The following is a 23,557-nucleotide window of genomic DNA, read 5'->3' as shown; positions in this document are numbered from 1 at the left end:
TGTACTCAGAAAACTATAAAACACTGATGAAAGAAATTAAAGATGACATAAACAGGTGGAGAAATATACCATGTTCTTAGATTGGAAGAATCAATATTGTGAAAATGACTATACTACCCAAAGCAATCTACAGATTCAACGCAATCCCTATCAAACTACCAATGGCATTCTTCACAGAATTAGAACAAAAAATTTTACAATTCGTATGGAAACACAAAAGACCCTGAATAGCCAAAGCAATCTTGAGAAAGAAAAATGGAGTTGGAGGAATCAGGCTCCCTGACTTCAAACTATACCACAAAGCTACAGTAATCAAGACAGTATGGTACTGGCACAGAAACAGAAACATAGATCAATGGTACAGGATAGAATGCCCAGAGATAAACCCACACACACAGGGGCACCTAATTTATGACAAAGGAGGCAAGAACATGCAATGGAGAAAACACAGCCTCTTTAATAAGTGGTGCTGGGAAAACTGGACAGCTACATGTAAAAGAATGAAATTAGAATACTACCTAACAGCATACACAAAAATAAACTCCAAATGGATTAAAGACTTAAATGTAAGCCCAGAAACTATGAAATTCTTAGAGGAAAAGATAGGAAAAACACCCTTTGACATAAACCACAGCAAGATCTTTTTTGAACCACCACTTAGGGTAATGGGAATAAAAGCAAAAATAAACAAATGGGACTTAATTAAACTTAAAAGCTTTTGCACAGCAAAGGAAACCATAAACAAGACAAAAAGACAACCCTCAGAATGGGAGAACATATTTGCAAATGAAACAACAAAGGATTAATCTCCAAAATATACATACAGCTCATGGAGCTCAATATCAAAAAAACAAACAATCCAGTTTAAAAATGGGCAGAAGACCTAAATAGACATTTCACCAAGGAAGACATACAGATGGCCAAGAGGTACATGAAAAGATGCTCAACATCACTAATTATTAGAGAAATGCAAATCAAAGCTACAATGAGGTATCACCTCAGGCCGGTCAGAATGGCCATTATCAAAAAAGCTAGAAACAATAAATGCTGGAAAGGGTGTGGTGAAAAGGGAAGCCTCCTGCACTGTTGGTGGGAATGTAAATTGATACAACCACTATGGAGAACAGTATGGAGGTTCCTTAAAAAACTAAAAATAGAACTACCATATGGCCAGCAATCCCACTACTGGTCATATACCCTGAGAAAACCATAATTCAAAAAGAGACATGTACCCCAGTGTTCGTTGCAGCACTGTTTACAATAGCCAGGACATGGAACCAACCTAAATGTCCATCGACAGATGAAAGGATAAAGAAGATGTGGTACATGTATACAATGGAATATTACTCAGCCATAAAAAGAAACAAAATTGAGTTATTTGTAGTGAGGCGGATAGATGTAGAGTCTGTCATACAGAGTGAACTAAGTCAGAAAGAGAAAAACAAATACCGTATGTTAATGCATATATATGGAATCTAAAAAAAACAAAAAAAAACCCAAATGGTACTGATGAACCTAGTTGCAGGTCAGGAATAAAGATGTAGACATAGAGAATGGACTTGAGGACATGGGGTGGGAGGGGGAACCTGGGGCGAAGTGAGAGCAGCATTGACATATATACACTACTGAATGAAAAATAGTTGGCTGGTGGGAAGCAGCAGCACAGCACAAGGAGATCCGCTCAGTGCCTTGCGATGACCTAGAGAGGTGGGATAGGGAGGGTGGGAGGGAGGCTCAAGAGGGAGGGGATATGGGGACATGTGTATGCACAGGGCTGTTTCACTTTGTTGTGCAACAGAAACTAACATGGTATTGTGAAGCAATTATACTCCAATAAAGGTCTATTAAAAAAAAAAAAAGACTCTTTCCTGAAGGAAGTTATTATCTAATCAATGTTTGTGTGTAAAATAAAGATATTGATTTGTCCTTTAAAAAAAAAAAAAAGGTGACTAAACAGAGACAGGAGTTAGCCTGGGTGGAGGAGAAGAATTGTTTAGGCGTTGAGAGAAAAAGACAAGATATCATGCTGCCAGCTTTAATTTCTTAAGATGTAGTAAGATTATAAAAACCTAAGAAGAAAAACAATGAAACAGGCCACCAGAACACATAAGGAATCTTTCCTCTTGCCCACCCCCACCAAGAATTTATATAGTTTAAGTGTAGAGACATCTACATATATATGCACTTTTTGGGTTTTCCTAATGTAGCTAATTGTTTTAGGACAACTCTTCCTGCCTCCCCTAACTCCAGATCTCTTCTATGTCTTATATGACTTAATAGTTATCCATCATCATCCCTCCATAGACTCCTACCAAAAGAAAGTTATGTAGGTCTGGGCTCTGGAAAATCTAATACAGTCAGACATCTTTCGGTGGTGCAGTTCCATGGATGTCAGGGAATAGGTGAGTCTGGTAAAGAGGGACATTAAATAACTCCTCTCAGTGTTGCACATGGAGGGAAAGGACTTGTGTTGATTTCTACAAATCTGGTCAACAGGTAATCCACTGAATAGAGTTAGAGACATCACATTGTTTCCTCCCGTGGAGTCACTTGGCTTCTCCAAGATGAAATATTTCCCAAGTTACATGACAGCACTGGCCACTTTTAGGTTATCTGGAACTCACAGGAGGTCACCCCTGCAAGCAAGGAGAGTAACTTGGTTTCCTTAAGGCTGGCTACTCTGGATTTGCCAAGATATCCTCTATCATTTCAATGAACTCCTCTGACAGGCTCACGTGTGTCAGATTCTGTCCCCATGCTTTTTGCCAATAGTTTGAGTGTTTTCACCCTCCACCCAAACAACCAAAACTTTCACAGAAAATCCAACAAGTATCTAGAACTGTAGATGGCTTCAAGACCCTATGTTCTGTCTTTACTCTTCCATTTAGAGGAGAAATGACAGAAGGGATCATTTTCAAAAGGTGGATTGACAAACAAAAAACTCTGAGGAGACAACACAGAGACCCCCAGGATGGCTAAAATGGGTCCTGTAATAAGCACGGGAGATTAAACAGAAAGCCTGATCTGACAAATATGCAAACAGACCCATCACAGGCAAATTAAAATGCTGAATATAAAAACACAAATCAATAGTAGTAATAATAGCAATTTGTATTTTCCCACGATGCTTTATAGTTTTCAAATCACTTGCAAATACCTTATCATAGTTGAATCTCACAACAGGCAGTTTGCTATTATCACACCCAGATTGCAGATGAACATACTGATCCTCCAAGAGTTTAAGGGACTTTGCTAGAAGAACAAAGCATAATTGTGGGTAAGAGCACATGCTGTAGAGGTAAAAGAGACTTGAGTTGGAATTTTGATTCCCACTTTTTATTAGGTACATGGGAACTTGGACAAGTTGTTTAATCTCTCCATGCCTCGATTTATTTATCTGTAAAATTGGACCAATTTAGCAATACAACAACTAAGCACTGTTCTAAAGGCTACAGATACATTAAATATTCTTCCAAAACTCCTGCAAGATAGAACCCCCATTTTACCGATAAGAAAACTGAGGCAAGTAAAGATTAAATCACTGGCCAGCGGGACTTCCCTGGTGGCACAGTGGTTAAGAATTCACCTGCCAATTCAGGGGACACGGGTTCGATCCTTGGTCCAGGAAGATCCCACATGCCGTGGAGCAACTAAGCCCACGAGCCACAACTACTGAGCCCGCGCACCACAGCTACTGAAGCCCTCATGCCTAGAGCCTGTGCTCCGCAACAAGAGAAGCCACTGCAATGAGAAGCCCGCGCACTGCAATGAAGAGTAGCCCCCGCTCACTGCAACTAGAGAAAGCCTGTGCACAGCAACGAAGACCCAACGCAGCCAAAAATATAAATAAATAAATAAATAAATTAATTAATTAATTAATTAAAAAAGAAAGATTACACAACCAGCTAGCTGCAGAGGTGGGAATCACGCCCAGGCATGGCATCTCATACCCATGCACCACCCTATCTATCCTCTGAACCTCTCTCATTAGCTGGGTGAAGAGTTAATGGCCTCACAAGACTATGCTGTGTCTGGTGTAGCAAGAGTTCAAAACGTGGCAGCCATTCATTCCTTTTCTTAAAAGAGCTTCTCTTATTTATTGGCTGTCTTTCACCATAGAATGGAGGCTCTCCAAGGGCCACCGTGATTGCCCTAGAACATAGAACAGTGCCTGGCACAAGATAGGGGCTCAGAAATTACTTGTTGAGTGAATGAACGACTAAATAATTGAAGGAATAAGGATCATATTCAGAGGTCTTTGGGGGAGTTGAAGGAGGAAGGCGTCAGAGCTGAGCGTGGGCTATTCCCTCTGAGCCTATTTTCAAAAGTGGGTGCATTCTCCACAACTTTAAAGAAATACTGTTAATATGAAAGTTAAGACTGATGAAAAGGCATCTTTGGAAGCAGAGTACAATACACAGTTGAAGCTTCAGAGGTCATACCTTGAGACAGATAGACAGGTAGGAGAGGGCTGTTTGGGGTACGTGTGCCCTTGGCACCTGCAGGTGGTGCAAACCCTGCATCCCTCTGCCTGCCCCCTCCTCCAGGCTTATACACACCCCCCAGCCCAGCCACTATTCCCCGGAGTTCCACTGGACCAGTTTGGGAGCTGAATGGAACCTAAGCCTCCTGACTCCTATCTCAGTTTTTATCACCCCTTGTGACCTCAAACACCCCCGAAGGATTCCATAAATGGATGAGGATCCAAATGAAAGAACTAGATTGAACTTAGGCAGGAAAGTGAGAGTGTCCTTTAAATGCCCATAGGCACTGCCTTTGGCGTAACAAAGGAGTTAAAACATAATTAAGATCTGAAGACTGATTACGGGAATGTGTATGATTATTTTTATTATTTTTCCTCTTTCTATCTTTGTGATAGGATGTGATCAACCTCGGCCATGCCCCGTTGCTTAGTAGCAGACAGTCAGAGTTTTAATTATATACTAAAATAAGCTAAAGAACAGAAGACTGCTTTATGTCTAATACGTATATATCAAGAAAGGCATATGACAGCATCTAAATTGCTTTAGTGCCTGATAAAGAGTGCCTCTGGTAGGGTTGTCATCAAAAGATCACGAATGGAGTAGGAAAGGATTATTAATAAAGCTGCTACTCTATTTATATGTCCTCCATTGTTTGTGATTCCTTGTTAGAAGCTAGAAATGAATTTTTATCTACCACTAATTTCATCATGGTTTTTTTTTTTCAGTCAGAGGGGAAAAAAAAAAAAACTTTTGTCAATTGCACTGCCAAAGTCCTCCAAATAGAATTCTTTTCACTCCTCCAGATCTGCAATTCCCAAAATATTATATCTCACGATAAAAAATTAAAGAATTAGTCCATTCATTCTTTCAACATTCAACAAAGTCATGTTCCAGCAGCAAACCCCAAAGGCATTCTCTGCCCTCATAGAGATTTAAGGGAAGGGAAAGATGATAAATAAGTAAAACAATGAAAAAATAATCACAGACTATAACAAGGGTTATAAAAGAAATAAAGTATATTACTTAGGATTATGTTTAGCTGCAAGTGACAGAAGATTCAAAATCATTTGGCTTTAACCAAGGCTGTGATTCAGCCCAGTAGGTACTGAGGTAGTTACAACAATTTTTTTAAATTGGCATCTATTCTGACTGATCAGTGCCTGATTCTCTTTGGTTGGTTCAGATTCATATGCTGGACAAGTTGTATGTATGTTGCATATTGATTATGGTTTACAAAGTTTATTTCGTTCTCTCACATTAAGGAAGGTTCTTCATAATGGTTAAGGCAGCTTCATGAATTCATCAAGGACCTAGATTTGTTTTGTTTTGTTTTTTAACTTTTTTTTTGTTGGTAATTTGAGAGATGGCAATTTTTAAAATTAATTAATTAATTAATTTATGGCTGCGTTGGGTCTTCGTTGCTACATGTGGGCTTTCTCTACTTGTGGCGAGCAGGGGCTACTCTTCATTGTGGTGAGCGGGCTTCTCATTGCAATGGCTTCTTGTTGCAGAGCACAGGCTCTAGGCATGTGGACTTCAGTAGTTGTGGCATGCGGGCTCAGTAGTTGTGGCTCGCGGTCTCTAGAGCGCAGGCTCAGTAGTTGTGGTAGACGGTATTAGTTGCTCTACGATATGTGGGATCTTCCCAGGCCAGGGATTGAACTCGTGTCCCCTGCATTGGCAGGTGGATTCTTAACCACTGCACCACCAGGGAAGTCCAAGGACCTAGATCTGTTGTTCACCATGGCTTCCAACTCATGATCCAAGATGACTGCTTGGGTTCCAGCCATTACATCTACATGAAGAACAAAGGTGAAAAGAGAGCCATACCTCTGCCACTTGAGGATAATTTAGTGTTTATCCTAATAACCAGAATATAGTCCATGGCTGCAAGGGGAGCTAGAACAGGTAGCCTTCATTCTAGGTGGTCAAATGCCTACCTGGAAATTAGGCAGTAATTCTATTACTAAAAAAACAGGGAAAGCAGATGAAGATAGGTAGTAGACATTGCCACACCAGATGACGTGACACAGAGTAACTGATACAGAGGGGGCTGCTTTTAATAGGGTAGTCAAATAGGGTACTCAGTAGGTAACAGCTGAGGTAAAGCCTAAAGCATGCAAGTGACCTTGCCATGTACACTGGAGGAAAAGGCCTTCAGGCAACAAGAATGTCTTATTTCAAAGTAGATTGACATCTGCTCACAGAATGATTTTGACTTCATTTTATAAGTCATATTCTGCAACTATTAAGTTTTCCTGAGCTGACTGATAATCCGTTTTCTTCCCTAATTCTTAGTTGTCCAAATCTCAAAGCATGTTACATTATGGGAATTCTGAGCTTATTGCAACAGACAACCACTGTCACCTGTAATTTTGAACCTGGTAGGAAGATAGCTGAGAACATATTTAGTAGCAAAATACTACTTGATATATTATTTAGGGGTGCATCTACCAGGGTGGGGATGAGGTAGCCAAGACGAATAAGTGTGCATCTAGTATGCCTTAGAAACCACCACGAGTGGTGTAAATAACATGTTAGATTCAGACAAAACCACTTACAAATTAGGGTATTAAATCACAACTCACATTACAATAATGTGATTTGGTTTGGTGTTCACTGGAATAGAACTGATAGTATGGAACTAATGTGATGTTTTGTGCAAGTGTCACATTCGTTATGCATTTGTTACGTGATTTCCATGGGTGCCAGAATGTAATTCATTGGAATAAACAGAAGAGCCTCGTGGCATGAAAGCCTAAAGCTATAAAGGGGAATTTGCCTTCCCATCCTGTAATTAAGGTAACATCACACCCAGTGCATTTTCTTAATGAATATCGTACACTGACATCAAACAGAAAAAAGGAATCGGTAATACTATTTATTTCTGTAGATTTCATGTGAACAAAGATCATTATAAAGCCAGTGAATTTTGCCTAAATATATCTTTCAATGGCATCATGCCCTACTACGGAATACAGAGATGGTATGTGTGTATACGTGTGTTTTAAGCCTTCTTCTTGAGTCTGTTGACCAAACCACAGAAGAGGGGAATTGCCGTAGAGATCATTATCACAAGTTTGGAAGAAAAAGCTCTAAGAATATACTTTTTCTAAATTGACCAGATTCCCTACACATCTTAATGTGTCTAGCTATGAACATAAGACCTAGTCTATGGCACAAAGAAATCATGTCTGTTCCAAAGCTGTTAGAATGTGAGCCTCATTTTCAAGTGCAAAGACTATGTCCTTTGTACCTCTGTAACTTCAACACCTAACACAATGTTTGACATATAGCAGTTGCTCAGTAAGGTTTAAATGAATGAATGGTAACTCTCATTCACAACAATTTCCACTTACTCAACAGCTCTCTTAAGTCCTTACCAAAGTGTTTGACAGAAATCCAGTATATAATAAAATTCCAAGACCACAGAAATTAGAATGGATTATCAAGAAACCAATACCATATGGTATTCTATTCTATACATCCCCCTCCCTCTGGAAACCTATCTCAATATGAAACATTACATGTACACAGTGACCATGGATTGCAGTACACACATTTAGGTGTGCAAAAAAAACAACTTGTTTTATTTTTCTAAAATTAGACTTCATTTCTAATTGGAGTCTACCACCTCTTATTAAGGAGGTGGAAGACTAATCTTTGAAACTGGAGGTTCTCTTCCTTTGCCCATGGGATTTTGCTTCAATTTCAGGGGCGTCTGTAGAAAAGAGGCATTGGGGGAAGCAAGGCTTCAGGTCCTTAATGTCACCGTCTCTGGTCCTTGGCGATGGGCCCATCTGGGCTACTGATGAGTCTTCCTTCATTCTTCTCTGCAAGGTCCTTCCACGATTGGTTGTTTCCATCTTTAATTCCAGGTCTTTCTAGTGAGTGGTCATGCTGCCTAAGGCTCCATCCTACCTAAATACACCAGGAGTCATTTCTTCCTCTAGATATCGCTGCCTCTCCGGGAACTTATCTGGGGAGACCTTCCTGTCCTCTCTGCTCTCAGATCCCACAAAACTACCTGAGATTTTTGCCACCTCCCCAGGCTGTGGCCTAAGTAACAGTGCGGAGGGCCTATTTCTCTGGTGCCCATCAACACCTCTGCTCTCGTTACCCTCCCTCCGACCTTCTCTTCACCCCTAACTGGGAATCTTTTCGCAGTCTGTTAAGGAAACTTTTGTATCCAAGTATTTGTCCTATGCTGTGAGTCTTTTCTATTTCACTCTGAAAAGCCTCCTCTGTTTTCCACTTTCTGAAGTAACATCCCTCTTCTGGGTCGATGAGCATAGAATAAACTAACTTCATGAAGTTGTAGAGAGACCAAGGAGGAAGTTATAATACTGAGAGAAAGTTTGGTTAGTAGTACAGAAATATGATTCTACCCAGTAAGTTCTCGGTGGGCAGATGGAGTTGGAGCCAAGAAAGGAGGTGAGAGGCAGGGTGTGGCGAGTGGGCGGTGACAGGGAATGCTGTCTGGGCTGTAGAAGGGCCAAGTGAAGGTTAACAGAGGGATGCTCTAGGGTACAAATTCTAGGGGTTAGGATTAGTCAAAGGTACACAGCAATCGAGGAAGACCAGGGACCAGTAGCCAGAAGAACTTGGGTAACAAGTGCTTAACAATGAAACAGAGCCAAATTTATAAGAAGGAAGTTTTCAAAAAAAGGAAAAAGACCTCAAGTCTTTGACATTTCTCCCATCCAGAAGGGAGTCCACGTCCCCTCCTCTGGAATCAGAGAGGGCTGGTGATTGCTCTGATCAGTAGTGAAGTGGAAGTAATGCTTTTGGACTTGTGAGGCCAGGTCATAAAAAGCCACGCAGGTGCCGTCCGGGTTTTTTGAAACATTCACTCTTGGCTTCCTCCCTCTCAGAAACCAGCCACCATGGTGAGAGAAACCCAAGCCACATGGAAAGGCCACGTGTGGGCACTGTGGTCAACAGCCTCAGCTGAGCCAAGTCTTTGAGTCATCCCAGCCTAGGCGCCAGACTTGTGAGCGAAGGAGCCTCCCGACGAGTCCAGCCCTCAGCTGCTGAGTCATGGCCAGCTGTCGGCATCCTCCCAGCTGCGGCCCCAGACACCACAGAGCAGAGATAACACAAGCCATCCCGGCTAGGCCCTGTCCGAATTCCTGACCCACAGAATCCATAAGCATAATAAGATGTCTTTTGTTTTATGCCATGATTTCAGGCTCGTTTGTTACACAGCAAGAGGTAAGTAGAAGAGTTGGGAAACAGAAACAAGAAGAACAAGGCAGTGAGCTGGAGCTGCCCATCACTAGACTGGAAGGCTGGTCCAAGAAAAAAAAACAGCCTCTAGGGCACAGCAAGAGCTGACCTTTGAATGTTAGTCTGTGACAAGGTTCTCTGACATGTATTCATTCATTTAGCCTTGCAACTGTCTGAGGTAAGGAATACTAGTTATTGACACTTTACAGAAGAAGAAAGAGAGGTAGAGAGATGTTAGGGTTCTTGCCTGAGGTTATACAATTGTAAGTGGAGGGCACTGAATTCAAACCCATTCTGCCTCTGGCATCCATGTTCTGCACTACATCGTAGAGCTTGGTGTGGCCCAGAACTTGTGTGGATCCTTCAGAACAATCTGCACACCTATTTGAGAAGATCCTATTAGCATTTTTAATAAAAGAAAAGCAACGATTGGTCTTTTCTCTCAAGGAAGTCTACTTAAAAGATAACACACAAAAAAGAAGTTGGATGTCTTTTACTACTTCACACACCATCTATGGCCAAATGCAGTTTGGGCTTTATAGACACTAAGAAATGTTGGCTAATAACAGAGTTACCTTATATGGAGAAAAGACAACTATTGTTTGAAACAAAACACTGTGGTATAAACACAACTGGAGAGAAAATTATTTGCCCAAGAAGTTATCACATATCCCATAACCTTAAAAAATGGTGAGAAAAATGCCACTTTAGGCTTCTTTCCCCACAGTGCATCATAGCACAGACAATAGCATTTGCACTAGTTTCATTGTGTCTTGTATCATTTTCAATTTTTGGCATTGTGTATATATATAAAACAGTCTCTATTCAGCAGTTCCTCATCTCAGACTAGGTATGATTAAAGAAAAAGTTCAGCTGACAACAGAGAGAAATAAATACTCAAGGCTATTATCTAGTCTTTTATCATAATCCCAATAAAGAGATAAAATCTGCGAAATAGTTTTCACTAACCAAAGTAAGATACACCTCTCACGTTTCGGTTTGCTTTTTTTTTTTTTCCTTCCTACTATTACAAAAGAACAACTACATCTCATAAACCTTGTTTAGGAAACATACAAAAATACTGAGATAGCTTTTAAATTCTAATTCAACTATTCTCATCCAAGCTATAAAGAGGAATTTAATCTGCTTTTGCTTAAGCAGAAAAAAATGCATTGATTTAGATTATTTGAGTAGTAGGCCAGTAAGAAATAGTGAAAATCCTCAAATAACATCATTGAAGAAAAGGATAAAGAGGAGGAAGAGGAAAAAGAGGAGAAGGAAGAGGAGGAGAAAACACTTCTTCCCATATGTTTGCGAGCACAGTTAAGCTGTAACAAAAGACTTCAGACTACAGACTTCAAATGAATTTCTTTCTTTTTCACATACGGTCTGGAGAGGAGAGGTGCAGGGCTGGCGGGCAGCTGTGCCGCAGTCAATGTCGGGCATCTGTCTCTGGGTTCCAAGTGGCTGCTTCAGCTCTCACTGTTTTCCAGCCCGTAGGAAGTAAGAAATACAGGGCTGCTCACATCCTATTATCCAGAATTTAATGACATGATCTCACCTAGTTGCAAGGGAGCCTGGAAAAAAAGGAAGTGAGCAATGTGGCTATGTGCTGAGCTAAAATTCAGAGCATTCTATTATTAACAGGAAGAAGAGAAAATAGGGACAATTATCCATCTATGCCATAGTCCAGAAGTTGGAAAATTATGACCCAAATATGACCTGTCCCCTGCTTCTGAACACCCTGTGAGTTGACTTTTACAAATGAACATTTACAATCAATTTAATCAACATTTACAATCAGGTTGGTGTTAGGAAACGCTAACTTCAAACCCCAGCTAAGCCAAATGTTATTCCCCTCAAAAATAATTCCCTTCTTTTCATGAGTAGATCTGAGTTACAAACATGGTGCTGAATTATTATTATTATACTTTGAATTTCACCAATGAAAAATTTGTGGAAATTTGTTTTCTCTCTTGTTATACAAGTACTGACATAATTTCCTTGATTTTGCCTCTTGACCTGCAAAGTCCACAGTATTAAATATCAGGCCCTTTACAGAAAAGTTTGTTGACCCCGGTCTGAGCTGAACTAAATTAGTGGAATTCCTGCAAAGCAAAGAAAGAAGAATGGCTTACAAGTGGCAAAGCAAAACAGAACCCCATGACCCCAAGGAGTCTGGCCTGTGTTTCTAATCATAGCAAAACCTCTTTAACTAGGTCACAAACCCAGCAACTTCTATGAGCCAAGGTCCAGTGAAAAAAACAGGAAACTAGGGGAGAAAAAAGTTTCTGTACAGCCCACATCAAAGCACTAAAGTTCATGCACTGCACATGAGGAGAACACCCAGATCTTCACACAGGCCAGATTTTCCTCGTACAAGGCACAATTCTGTTAACTGTTAATGACTTAACTGGATTAGCAGTTTGCCCAAACCCACAGTAGAGCTGTAGCTGTAAATCTGAAGGGGTTGAGGAGGAAAGGAGATGGGGTAAGGGCACGGCTCTCTAAGGTCTCTTAAGATAAGGACCTCAACCTCCATTCCATCTCTGAAGCCCCCAAGGACACCACTGCATCACAGCTCAATGAAGTGATGGTCCTGTACCATCAAGCACAGGTAAAATTATATTCTTTATATTCTGTTTCAAGAGGCAGAGAATAATACACTTGAGAAAGTCTATCATCAAAAACAGGGAAGAGAAACTTTTGGCCATTTAGAGAGATAAATTATTCATAATTGAATTCATCTCCCAAGAACTCATGTAAATAAGATGTGATAGCATGTGCTTGTAAACAGATATTTCCACAGTCCTAGCAAACAGATTCTTTTAACCTACAACTTTTTTCCAATGTTATCTATGTTTTTTTGTTTGTTTTAAACAAGACTATTTTTATCGACAATATTGTGGCAAAACTTGCCAGTCTTGGTCTACTGGTCACAGATATGATTATTTTATACACAAATGGCAGGAAACTAGCTCAAATTGATTTAAGAAGGGAAAGGGGAGGAGACGAGGGAGAGGGGCAAGGACAGGGGAAGAGGCATAAGCAGTAGAAGAGGAAGAAAAAATAGGGTAGGAAGGAAATAAGATGGTGTGTTAAGAAAACAGAAGTGGAGCTTCCTTTCTGTAAGGTGGTCAGTGCCCTCTTCTCTGAGGAGGTGAATTTTAATCTGAAATGTAAATAAGGAGCCAACTGTTGGAAGAGCAAAAATTAGACATTCACCGGCAGAAAGGACATCTGAACAAGGACCATGGGAGGACCACCTTCCAGCTTGCAAGGCTGCCCCCTTCCCCTCCAGAAGGACTGAGTCCACCTGGTTCAAGGTGGAAATATGATTGTGCGGCCTGTCTATGCCCCGCCCCTGCCAACAGTGATTGGTCCAGGAATAAGCCTACCAGCCAATTCAGGCCAAGGAGACTCTGGAAGGACAGAAACACGTTTTCCAGGCTGGTTGGTAAACAGCAAGGGTGGTTTGGGGCCATCGGCCATATTGCCACCTCACAGAGAGAGTCTGGCTAAGAATGAAGCCCACAAAGAGGAGAGCAGAGCAAAGAAAGAGAGGTACCGATTCAGGAACTGTCATTTGAACATCTGAAGTCACCACTCCAGAAGGAGTTTCGCTTCTGTCCTGTAACTGAAAACATCCTGACAACTCAGTGGGCTTTGGAAATGACAGAAAAGTCCATGTGTATTTAGAGGAACGTGTGTTTAGTGAATTCTCTAAACATCTTATTGAAAAGCTAGGGTCTTAGGATCTCCATCTGGTAGAGGATTACATTGGGGCGCAGGGGTGAGAGCTGGAAAATAATTTACGAAGACCTAGCCATGAATGATAAGGAGGAGGGGGATACAGATGTAGGGATTTAATACCTTCTTGCCCTCCCTTTCCATCATCCTGTGGTTAAGGCAGAGGAAAGAAAAATCCTAAATGGATGCATCTGGGAGTAGCAAGAGATGGGAAAAGGTAGAGCTTGCCCAAGCTTCTCCAAAGGTACAGAGATGAGTATCTGTTGTTCTGCTTTCCTGAAGTCCTCACCTCCCTGTTTTTAGAGCAGCATCACCCTTTGGAGTCTGGGTGAATCTCACCTCCCTTTCTCTTGGTCCACATAGTTTAGGGGCCGATCACTGAATCTACCGGAGTGGACCGCGTGACCCAGACCGGGCCAACTGGCATGTTCCATCTTTGGGCCATGGTGGTCATGCTCAAGTTGGCCTGATGAGAACTAATACAGGGACTTGGTATTAGCAACAGAGAAGAGGTGCTGGCTTTCAACTGGACCTTGAAGCTGCCAGAGGAGTCCTCATGGAGAAGACTCAGATGCAGAGAGGAGGGCAGAGTCAAGAAAACTACAGAGAGGCAGAGAGAACACCTTGTTGAAGCCCTTGAATTCAGGCACACAGGAAGTTACATTCACCATTTAGACTGTATGGTAATATGAGCCAATAAATTCCTCTTTCCCATTGGAGAGAAGTTCCTCTGTTCACCATTTATTTCCAAGCAAAGAGTGGGAACTGAACAATATGAATGAAAGAAATCTCTGATCTCATTTGTAAGGAGTGCAAAAGATGTGTTAATGTGTTTTCCCTCAGACTTTGCAATACTGGGTATTTCCATTCTAGAGCAGTCTTAATAAGTACTATAATATACTTCAGGTACATGATGATTAGCATAGCTTTTCTGGGTTGGCCTACAACCAATTAGTAACTGAACTTTTGAGATTTAACCTGGTCCTTCAGTTAGGATTTGCCTGCATTAAAAAAAGAAATCATTGAGGGCTTCCCTGGTGGCGCAGTGGTGAAGAATCTGCCTACTAATGCAGGGGACACGGGTTCGAGCCCTGGTCTGGGAAGATCCCACATGCTGCAGAGCAACTAGGCCCATGAGCCACAACTACTGAGCCTGCGCTCCGCAACAAGAGAGGCCACTATAGTGAGAGGCCCGCACACCGCGATGAAGAGTGGCCCCCGCCTGCCGCAACTAGAGAAAGCCCTCACGCAGAAACGAAGACCCAACACAGCCAAAAAAAATAATAAATAAATAAATAAATAAAGACTTTAAGGAAAAAAAAAAAAGAAATCATTGACAAGACTCTGTAAATTCTGAACCTCATGCAATTCTTCCCAACTTCCTTCCATCAAAACACCAATGAGCAGGACCTAAAGTTATAAACCAATTGTACTGTGCCCAAGACCTCCACCCGACTTCCCAAATATCAGGTGTCCAGAGGCTTTTTTTTTTTTACCACTTATAGAAAAGGTACACTGAATATGAGCATAACCAGAATTTATATGTTCACTAAAAATCAAAACACAAATTACTTTTTGAATTCAGGAATAATGATATTTTAGTGGCAATAGTTTCCTTAACCAGAATTTTATATTTTCATTGGAAATGAAAAGCTAAGCTAAAATGCTTATTCATGAATAATAATGTTTTAATGACATCATTTTCTTCCTACAGAACAATAAACAAATGTAAGCACACCTACCTTAGGAAAACAAAAGGAATTATCCTTATCAACTATATAATTTCTGCAAAATCTCCAGAATTTTCCAAACTATGTTCTGTGGAGCCATTAACAGGTATTTTATACACACACACACACACACACACACACAGAGGCACGTGCTCCTGTGATCAAAAAGATTGGGAAACATTACATACTATTCCCAGTCCCGAAAACTCTCAATGCACACTTGCATATTTTAGAATGTGAAAAGTCTTGCAGTAGATACCTGTTTAAATTGGATTAACCCAGTATTTCCCAAAGTTAACTCTCTGAAAATTAACTATAGCATTTTGCTTCCTACCCCAACTTCCAAAACCCCCATTCCCCAAAGCAACTTTAGGAACAGCTTGTGGAACTAGTTCCACAAAGCAAAGTTTGGGAAACAGTAGTTTAGTGGCTTCTATCTACACAGATTTTGCTGTCTGAATAATATGTAAGGAACTTTGAGTGACAATTGCACCCATTTGGATATAACTTCAGCTGACTCCATAATTAGAAATTTAAAATGCAAATTTTTCAAAAGCAAACTGCCTTTACCATTCAGACATGTTGCTGAGATTTATTTGGATTTGGGTACAGTCGTATTACTTTCCAGTATATCTGGTATAGGTAATAGGCTCCAAAGACCTATAAATATTGAACACAAATAAGATTAGCCATGTCTAAATTTTATATACAAACAAGTCTGACAATTTTAATATGGCAAATGTACTCTGTATTTGGGGTGGCGAGGTGGTGGGTAACATTCCTCTTGGGAAAACTGGGAATGGAATGGAAACTTCTTCATTTATATTCTGCATAAGCTGTATATTACAGATTCATGTTAGTATGGGTGAGGACATGAAACCATTGCTATTGAGCTTCAGATGTGGCAGCAAAGAATTAAGAGATCATCACCATCTCTCTCTAAATATAATGAAAATCTAACTTTACAACACTCCTCTTAAATGAGCTTTCCTCATGCTACTTGGCTATGCATTAAATCTTGGCATACACAAAAAAATAAAAACAGGGTAGTTCTAAAGGTTCATTTATGTTGGCTGGATTATGAAGATTAACTCCTCAGATGGTGTTCTAAAGAAGTCATCAAATGTAAGTATAATTGAAAATAAAAACCTGAAAAACATTTAAATATTGATAGAAAAGTGAACGGATAGGATATAGTCAAGACACCACTCTTCAGATACATAACATCACTGTATATCATAAAGGATTAAAAATTTTAACTCTCTAAGGAATATAATAGAGATTTCAGCTACAGCAAGACAAATTTTCTGGAAATAATACAATAGTTCTCATGGCAGAGGCATACATGCAGAGTAAAAAGGTTTAAAACAATTTAAATTTTAGGTCATTTGTGCTGAAGATGTTTTTACAATGTAAATTGGATTTATTACTAATTCTTTAAAATAGTTTAATCCTGGATCCTAGAGACAACGATGCCCTCTTCTCCAAAGTAGCCTGTGGCTTCTGTTACCTTGCCAATTCACACAGACGTTGGTCATATACTAAAATGCAGTGTTTCTCAACACGTGCATGCTTCTGTTGATACATATGATGGTTTTAGGTGACCCAGGGAACGTTCTTCTATTTTAATAATGAAAGTGGTTATGATGATAATATACAAATAGCTACACTTACTGAGGATTTATTATGTGCTGTCAAGCAAAAATCCTAGTGTATTAATTTGAATAGTCTTCACAGGACCACTCTGTGGTAGCTGCTCTTATTATTTCCAATGAACAGAAAGAAAATTGAGACACAGAGAAGCTAAGTAAATTGCTCAAAATCACACAGCTGGAAACGGGCAGAGATGAGATTCAAAATCAGTAAATTTAGCTGAAAGTCCATGCTTTGCCAGGGATATATATGTTTGTTTTTTAAGTGAGTTTGCTTAATAAAAAATTTAAGAAAGGTAAGTCTATGGATATGAAATAAAATCATACAAGCTGTAGGCCAATGTTTGATGTTCAGGTAACAGTTTGGGGGGGCGGGGAGCTAGAGATAAAAGATCCTCATAGACTGTGAAGTGAATGTTTATTAACAGGTCAGAAACTTGGGTTAAAGTCCTGGTACAGACCCCCTGAGGTGAAAAGCCCCAGCTTTCAACTTACCTGCTTTCCGTGTGGCCCAGAAAATTCTCTTGTTCAGATACGAAATCTTCCTACTTGTACACGTTTTTAAGACATCACACAATCACATGTCTATGGGAAATATAAATGATTCAACTAACTCTGAAAAAGAAAAGGCTCAATTATTGTATATTACAATTTAAGGGGAAAAAAAATCATGCCTAAGAAAAAGCTGACAATCAGATCAGAAATGTTATGGGAAGTTTCTTGCTCATTTCCTCCAGAGGTTAAACCAGATGATTTTTTTTTTTTAAAGGGCAGAAGTTTAAGGTCTAGCTAGGGAATAAAGACATGTTTTGTCTGACACTTCCCAATTCAAATCCAACATTTATCAAATGATTCTTAAGTACTGTATTTAAAAAAAAAAAAAAACAGCCAGAAGCTGGCAACCTGGGTATATTAAGCTTTCATTATCACAAATTTGTATTTTAAAAACCCAATACCTTTTTCGTAAATATGCAAGAGTTTCTCTGACAATTTCTCTCTTTGTAAAGCGACCTCTCACTGAAACATTTAAAATAAAACTCCTATATCTAAAATGAATTCTTGGCATTTGGGACTTTTAAAACTCCCTAAATTCAGAGGGGGGAAAAGCTGCATAATTATAGTTCATCTCAGTGCAAGTCATAAAGTAATCAAAAATCTTTAAAACCAAAAAGTAGTATCTTAGAGTGGCATTTAAAACAAAAAAAGTACTTACTGGCATTTAAAATTTTTTCATGCAATTTGTTATTCATTAAATCAGAAGAAAATGTGTGCTCCTATTTTTTGATAAAGCAAAAAATATTCAAAATTGGCATTAACTAAACACAATTGGCCACCACTAAGTGAAAAACCAAATGCTTTAATGAGGCTATCAAGAACAACAGTTCAGTTATTTCATTGGATACATTAATATCGATCCATAATATACAGTGCTATGGACCATACAGAAATTATTGCTGCATCCAACAGCAGGTGACTAGTATTAACATTACAGTACCAAGCGTCCGCAAGAGACAGTCATTTGTCATTTTTTTTTTCAAGAAATAGGGTTTTTTTTATATACTGTTATCAACATCAACGTTTCCCCAGTGCATTTAAAAAAAAATATTAGTAAGTGCATTCCTTTGTGCTTTATTTTATATCTTTTAACTTCCTATGTATTTTATTTTTTCTTATTGCTTTAGTATTTTAAAACAACCAGAAAGAACTTTGTCATCCTATGTATGACCAGGTTGGTTGTATGGTTTTTTGGCAAAGTCAGAAGATTTGGTATTTCCATTGCCATACCCCAGAGGCAGGTGGACAAGTTTGGCATTTTGGTCACTCCATATGGAGGCCCAACCCCAAGTCACAATTCTGCACCCAGGGATGGGGGGAGTGGTGTGGACCATTCTCCTTGTCACAGACAGTGAGCTCAAACCACCGCCTCTCGGCTTAGCTAGTCTCTAAAACGCATCCACACTCTATTTGGCAAAAAAGAAATAAATAAAACCACCCCAGAGATTGCAGCGTTCTCCTGAGCTTGCTCACCTGCCCCCTCCCAGAAATTGTCTGTTAAGAAGAAGGGGATGGAGAAGCAGGCAATGGTGAGCTCAGGAGCTGCGAGCGTCAGGGCAGTGGTACAAGATGCCACGCTTTCTTTCAACAAAGCTTTCTATAAGGTGGCTTAACCCTGGCCAAATTCCCTGGGCCATGGGTGAGTCAAACTTGCTCTATTTTTAAGAACTCTCTAAATCAGCTAAGGAAAACCAGCATCATACCATCGCGATCTTCGACTTTTGCGCCCAGCTCCCCTTCCCCCATATAAATATGAAGAGAAAAATAGACACTGCTATGATTGTATCAATGAACACTATGGTACAATTAGCTGTTCATGCAGATTTGCATCACTATTCTAGGAAAAGAGCTGTACAATTAAGGGGGTTGAAAGAATGGGGACTAATTTTCCCTACCCCCTTAAGTCATAAAGCTGTAAAACTGATAGCATCATCAATGTTTCCAAGGATTCTCATTGCCCACCGTGCATGGTAACTATGCGGTTGATTATTTTCACGTAAGCCATCCATTCATACATCTGACAGTCCTTCTCTCTGAACCCTCCAATACCCATCACCAATTCACAGTTGACATTTAAACTGTTTTTCTTTAAAAACACACACACACACACAAAAATACCTCCTGAATAAGGTTTCCTGATGAAAGAAGTTGGCACTCTGTCACTAAAATATATTTCATATTAAAAATATATGAAGGAAAATTGGAAGCTCTTATATTGTCTACATAGGCACCATGCTACACGTTCCTCTTGATTATAGATACCATCTTGAAACTTTCTCCTACATTACAGTTCAGTCAGTGCTAGAGACTACTGCTATATTTAAGGCACTTCATTCTGAATGGATATGCTTTATGCCACTTGCTATTCAACTGTAGGCTGCTACTGAGAAACTCCATTCAACAGCCTGCCTCTTAACACCATTTGTCATCTGTATAAAACATCTAGGCCTGATAGAATATATGTAACACTACTGTTATTGCATAGGACTATACAAGTAGATAATGCACTGAAACTAACTTTACAACATTGCTGTTTGTTAAAACATTGTTATCAAGTAACAGTAATTGGCCAATACAGTATTTCTCTCCTTAAAAACCATTCAGCAGGTTTGCTGAAATAAACCCCAATTTAAATGACCATAACGGGCATATTAACGCTATGGTTATCATTCTCCAAGGATATTGCTAGTTTTATATCACTAAAAATAAATATGTAAGTTGTTTCTCTCTAGAAAGCCGGTTTTAGCCTATTTATACTACAGCTTAAATGTGTGGAAAATAGTTCTGAGTGAGACTGTAATATACAAAATATTCACAAAGCTCTCTTTAAACGCAAGACCTTGCATAAAAGTTTTCTTTCATGTGTGTACAAAGAATGCGGAAAACCACCAGTGAGTTGTAAAAATATCGAAAACTTGCCATTTTAAGATGCATATTCTTACAAATTAATACAAACATATTGAAAAGAACAATGATAATAAAGAATCTGTACAAATCAAATGAACAGTAAAACATAATTTAAAAATAAAAATAGTAAAGCCAATTAGAAATGTGCCCAGTTTGGTTTTCTTATCAAAAGCGAAATTGAAGAGGAAAAAAAAAAAAAGAGGAAATCTTTCAGTGCTCCTCAACATTTTACTTTGAGAGGACATTAATTTCCATTTCAAAATAAAATATATCTTATGAAAAATTGAATCACACTCCCTGATGAGGAAAACTGTAACAGAGCACAGAATGAATGAGAACAAGATGAGACCCCATGTTTCAGAGCCTTGGTCTATATCTCCCTTCAATTTCAGTTGCACCTAAGGTATCAGTTACATTTTCTAACCAGACAATACACATGAAAATGGTTGCATTTTTTTTTCTTTTATGGAATATAGTATTTCTTTAAATAGTTTGCAGTATAAAGACTAAATGATGCTAAAAGGGTACTGTATCTTTAAGGCAGTACCAATGAATCAATACATTTACAAAATGGAAAAGTGTTAGTATGGATTTCTTTTTCTTCTTTTCTTCCCCACCCTCCTCCTCTCTCTCTTTCTCTTTTCTTTTCGTTGCTTTACATTCTTTCAATTAAACTTTACATTTCATTTCCAAGGAAGTCACAGGCATGCAAAGAGCAAACCAAGTTTCCCCTGAATAAAAATGGACAGAAATTTCTCTGATGCAAAAATCCTCTTGCTCTGAAAGCCAAAATCTGGGGTGAATTCAGTTCACAGATACTGTACACTACCATACAGTACTTTGGAGGCATTTGTAGTTGTAAAATAGAATATACAAGTCTGTTTCACAAAATTCTAAAAATAAAATATATCCTGGGCTATTGATAAAGCATGAAAAAAAATTTTTTCATATTAGAGGAAAATGATCAAGAAAACCCCTTCAGGTAAATTATTAAATCTGCTAATCAAGAAAGGGAGCAGTTTGTGAGAATGCAGAGCACGGAGAACCTGCTAGCAAGCGTGCTCGGTTTCTTCCATGCTCACGCTGCTCCTTCGGCTGCTGGTTTTGGATGCCCCAGGGGACACCGAGGAAAGAAGTGGATCAGTTATGCCAACAGGAGAGAGAGTATCATCCATGAGGATGTCTTCCAGTTTGGATCCCATTTTCGTGGGAACACTATAGGCTTGGCTGCTCTCGGTCCCAGCTCCAAAGTTGTTGTTGAAGGTGATGGTGCCGTCTGTGAGATCCAGGGTCGTTGTACATGTTAGGTCTGCGTGCTGTTGGAGGAGGTCTTGGCTGCAGTTCTCAAGAGCGGGTTCCTGCTTGATGATCCGACTCACCAAATCTGGAGAGCAGAGACCCGTGGATGGAATAAGGGAAAGTCCATGAGCTCGAGCCTGCATTTCAAGTTCCTAAAAGTAAAATAAAAATCAGAAACTTAAAGAGGTGGTGCACAGAGGATTGTAGGACAGTGAAACTACTGTACAATACATGATACTATAATGACGGTTACATGTCGTTACACATTCGTCCAAACTCAGAAGGTGTGCAACGCCAACAGTGAACCCTAATGTCAAGTAGGGACTTTGGGTGATAATGATGTGTCGCTATAGGTTCATCTACTGTTGAAATGCCCCACTCTGGTGGGGATATTAATATTGGGGGAGGCTATATACGTGTGGGAGCAGGAGGTATACGGGAACTCTCCACACCTTCGGCTCAATTTTGCTCTGAACCTGAAATTGCTTTAAAAAGTATTTTAAAAATATCAGGGACTTCCCTGGTAGCGCAGTGGTTAAGAATCCGCCTGCCAATGCAGGGGACACGGGTTCGATCCCTGGTCCGGGAAGATCCCACATGCTGCGGAGCAACTAAGCCCGTGTGCCACAGCTACAGAGCCTGCGCTCTAGAGCCTGCGAGCCACAACTACTGAGCCCGTGCTCTGCAACTACTGAAGCTCGCGCGCCTACAGCCCATGCTCTGCAACGAGAAGCCACCGCAAGGAGCAGCCCGCGCACCGCAACTAGAGAAAGCCCGCGCGCAGCAACAAAGACCCAACGCAGCCAAACATAAATAATAAATTAATTAATTAATTAAAAAAAAATCATACGTTTGCAAAAAAATAAATTGTGAAAATAAAAATTTTTTGCTCTTTCAAATTAATAAACACCGTATTTCTTAAAGTACATAGAGTATCACTGGTAATACAGTAAATGATTTTTAGGTGGTATATGGATTTTCTTATGTATGAAATACAGAGACAGTTTCTCATAGATGTTAATGTTAACAGGGAGGATAAGTTAAAAAATGTAAAAATAAAATATCAAAATGTGAGCTGATTGAAGGAAAATAATCAGTAGATAGTACAGGTCTACGGTCCCTACACTGTGCAGAGATATCTACGGGTACTATAATGAACTCCCAGGACACTGGGGATATTTTTAAAGTTTCAAGGGGAATACACCCTACTGTGAGAATGATCAAACTCAAGACAGTTTTACAGTTTTAGTATTAGATTGTGTTACACTGTTTCCATCACATCATATCAACACAAAGCCGGGTCTCAGGTGGTTGTTGTGACTAAAAAAAAAAAAAAAATGAAAAAAAGAAAAAACCAACTCCTGCATGAAAATCAGTGTGGAATGGGAAACAAGGGTGGCAGTGTCCAGTCTGACTCCAGGGTTGGAGAAGCTGTGCAGTGCCTCACAGGCACACATATCTCACTAGTAAGTAACGTGGTTATTTAAAAATAAAATTAAAATGCGATTTTTCTTTCAATTTATATGTTTTATATTTTCAAATGGCTACTAAGTTGTTAGCACCTAACAAGGAAATGGTAGGTATTTTTTTGGTCTAAGGTGCAATGAAAAAGTTACTAAGATATTAAGGGCACTGGGAACTAATAAAGATTGCGTAGTAATGGCAAAAGTGATGAAAATTCCATACAAGTAACTGAAGTTTGGGATGCATCATTTAACCCATCTCACCAAGGCAAAGGGAGTTTTTTTTTTTTTTTAATTCCACAAGAAAGTCCTCAATCTGTTCCTACACTTTCTTCACATCCTTCCTATTATGGACTGAATTGTGTCCCCTCTCCAAAATCTTATGTTGAAATCCTAACCTCCAGGACCTCAGAATGTGACTGTACATGGAGATAGTGTCTTTCAAGAGGTGATTAGGTTAAAATGAGATCCTTAGGGTAGGTCCTCAT

At 39.6% G+C, this 23,557-nt stretch overlaps 1 protein-coding gene and 1 long non-coding RNA gene across 12 annotated transcripts in view; one reads left to right on the top strand and one right to left on the bottom strand.

Moving 5' to 3' along the window:
• LOC309637585 overlaps positions 1 to 23,557 on the top strand; it is a 418,822-nt gene that overhangs the window by 105,276 nt on the left and 289,989 nt on the right. The window lies entirely within an intron of this gene.
• Positions 18,186 to 23,557, bottom strand: part of MITF (melanocyte inducing transcription factor) — a 223,566-nt gene continuing 218,194 nt past the window's right edge. For all 11 annotated transcript variants that reach the window (XM_082412299.1, XM_082412298.1, XM_082412305.1 and 8 more), the window contains one exon: positions 18,186 to 21,758. In XM_082412299.1, coding sequence (XP_082268425.1) covers positions 21,357 to 21,758 — 402 coding nt within the window. In that variant the 3' untranslated portion in view covers positions 18,186 to 21,356. The remainder of the gene's footprint in view (positions 21,759 to 23,557) is intronic.

Source organism: Balaenoptera physalus (genome assembly GCF_965194825.1).
Source record: "Balaenoptera physalus genome assembly, chromosome: 11".
NCBI lineage: Eukaryota > Metazoa > Chordata > Mammalia > Artiodactyla > Balaenopteridae > Balaenoptera > Balaenoptera physalus.
Note: the sequence above shows the minus strand (reverse complement) of the source record. Positions and strands in the feature narration are given on the sequence as shown.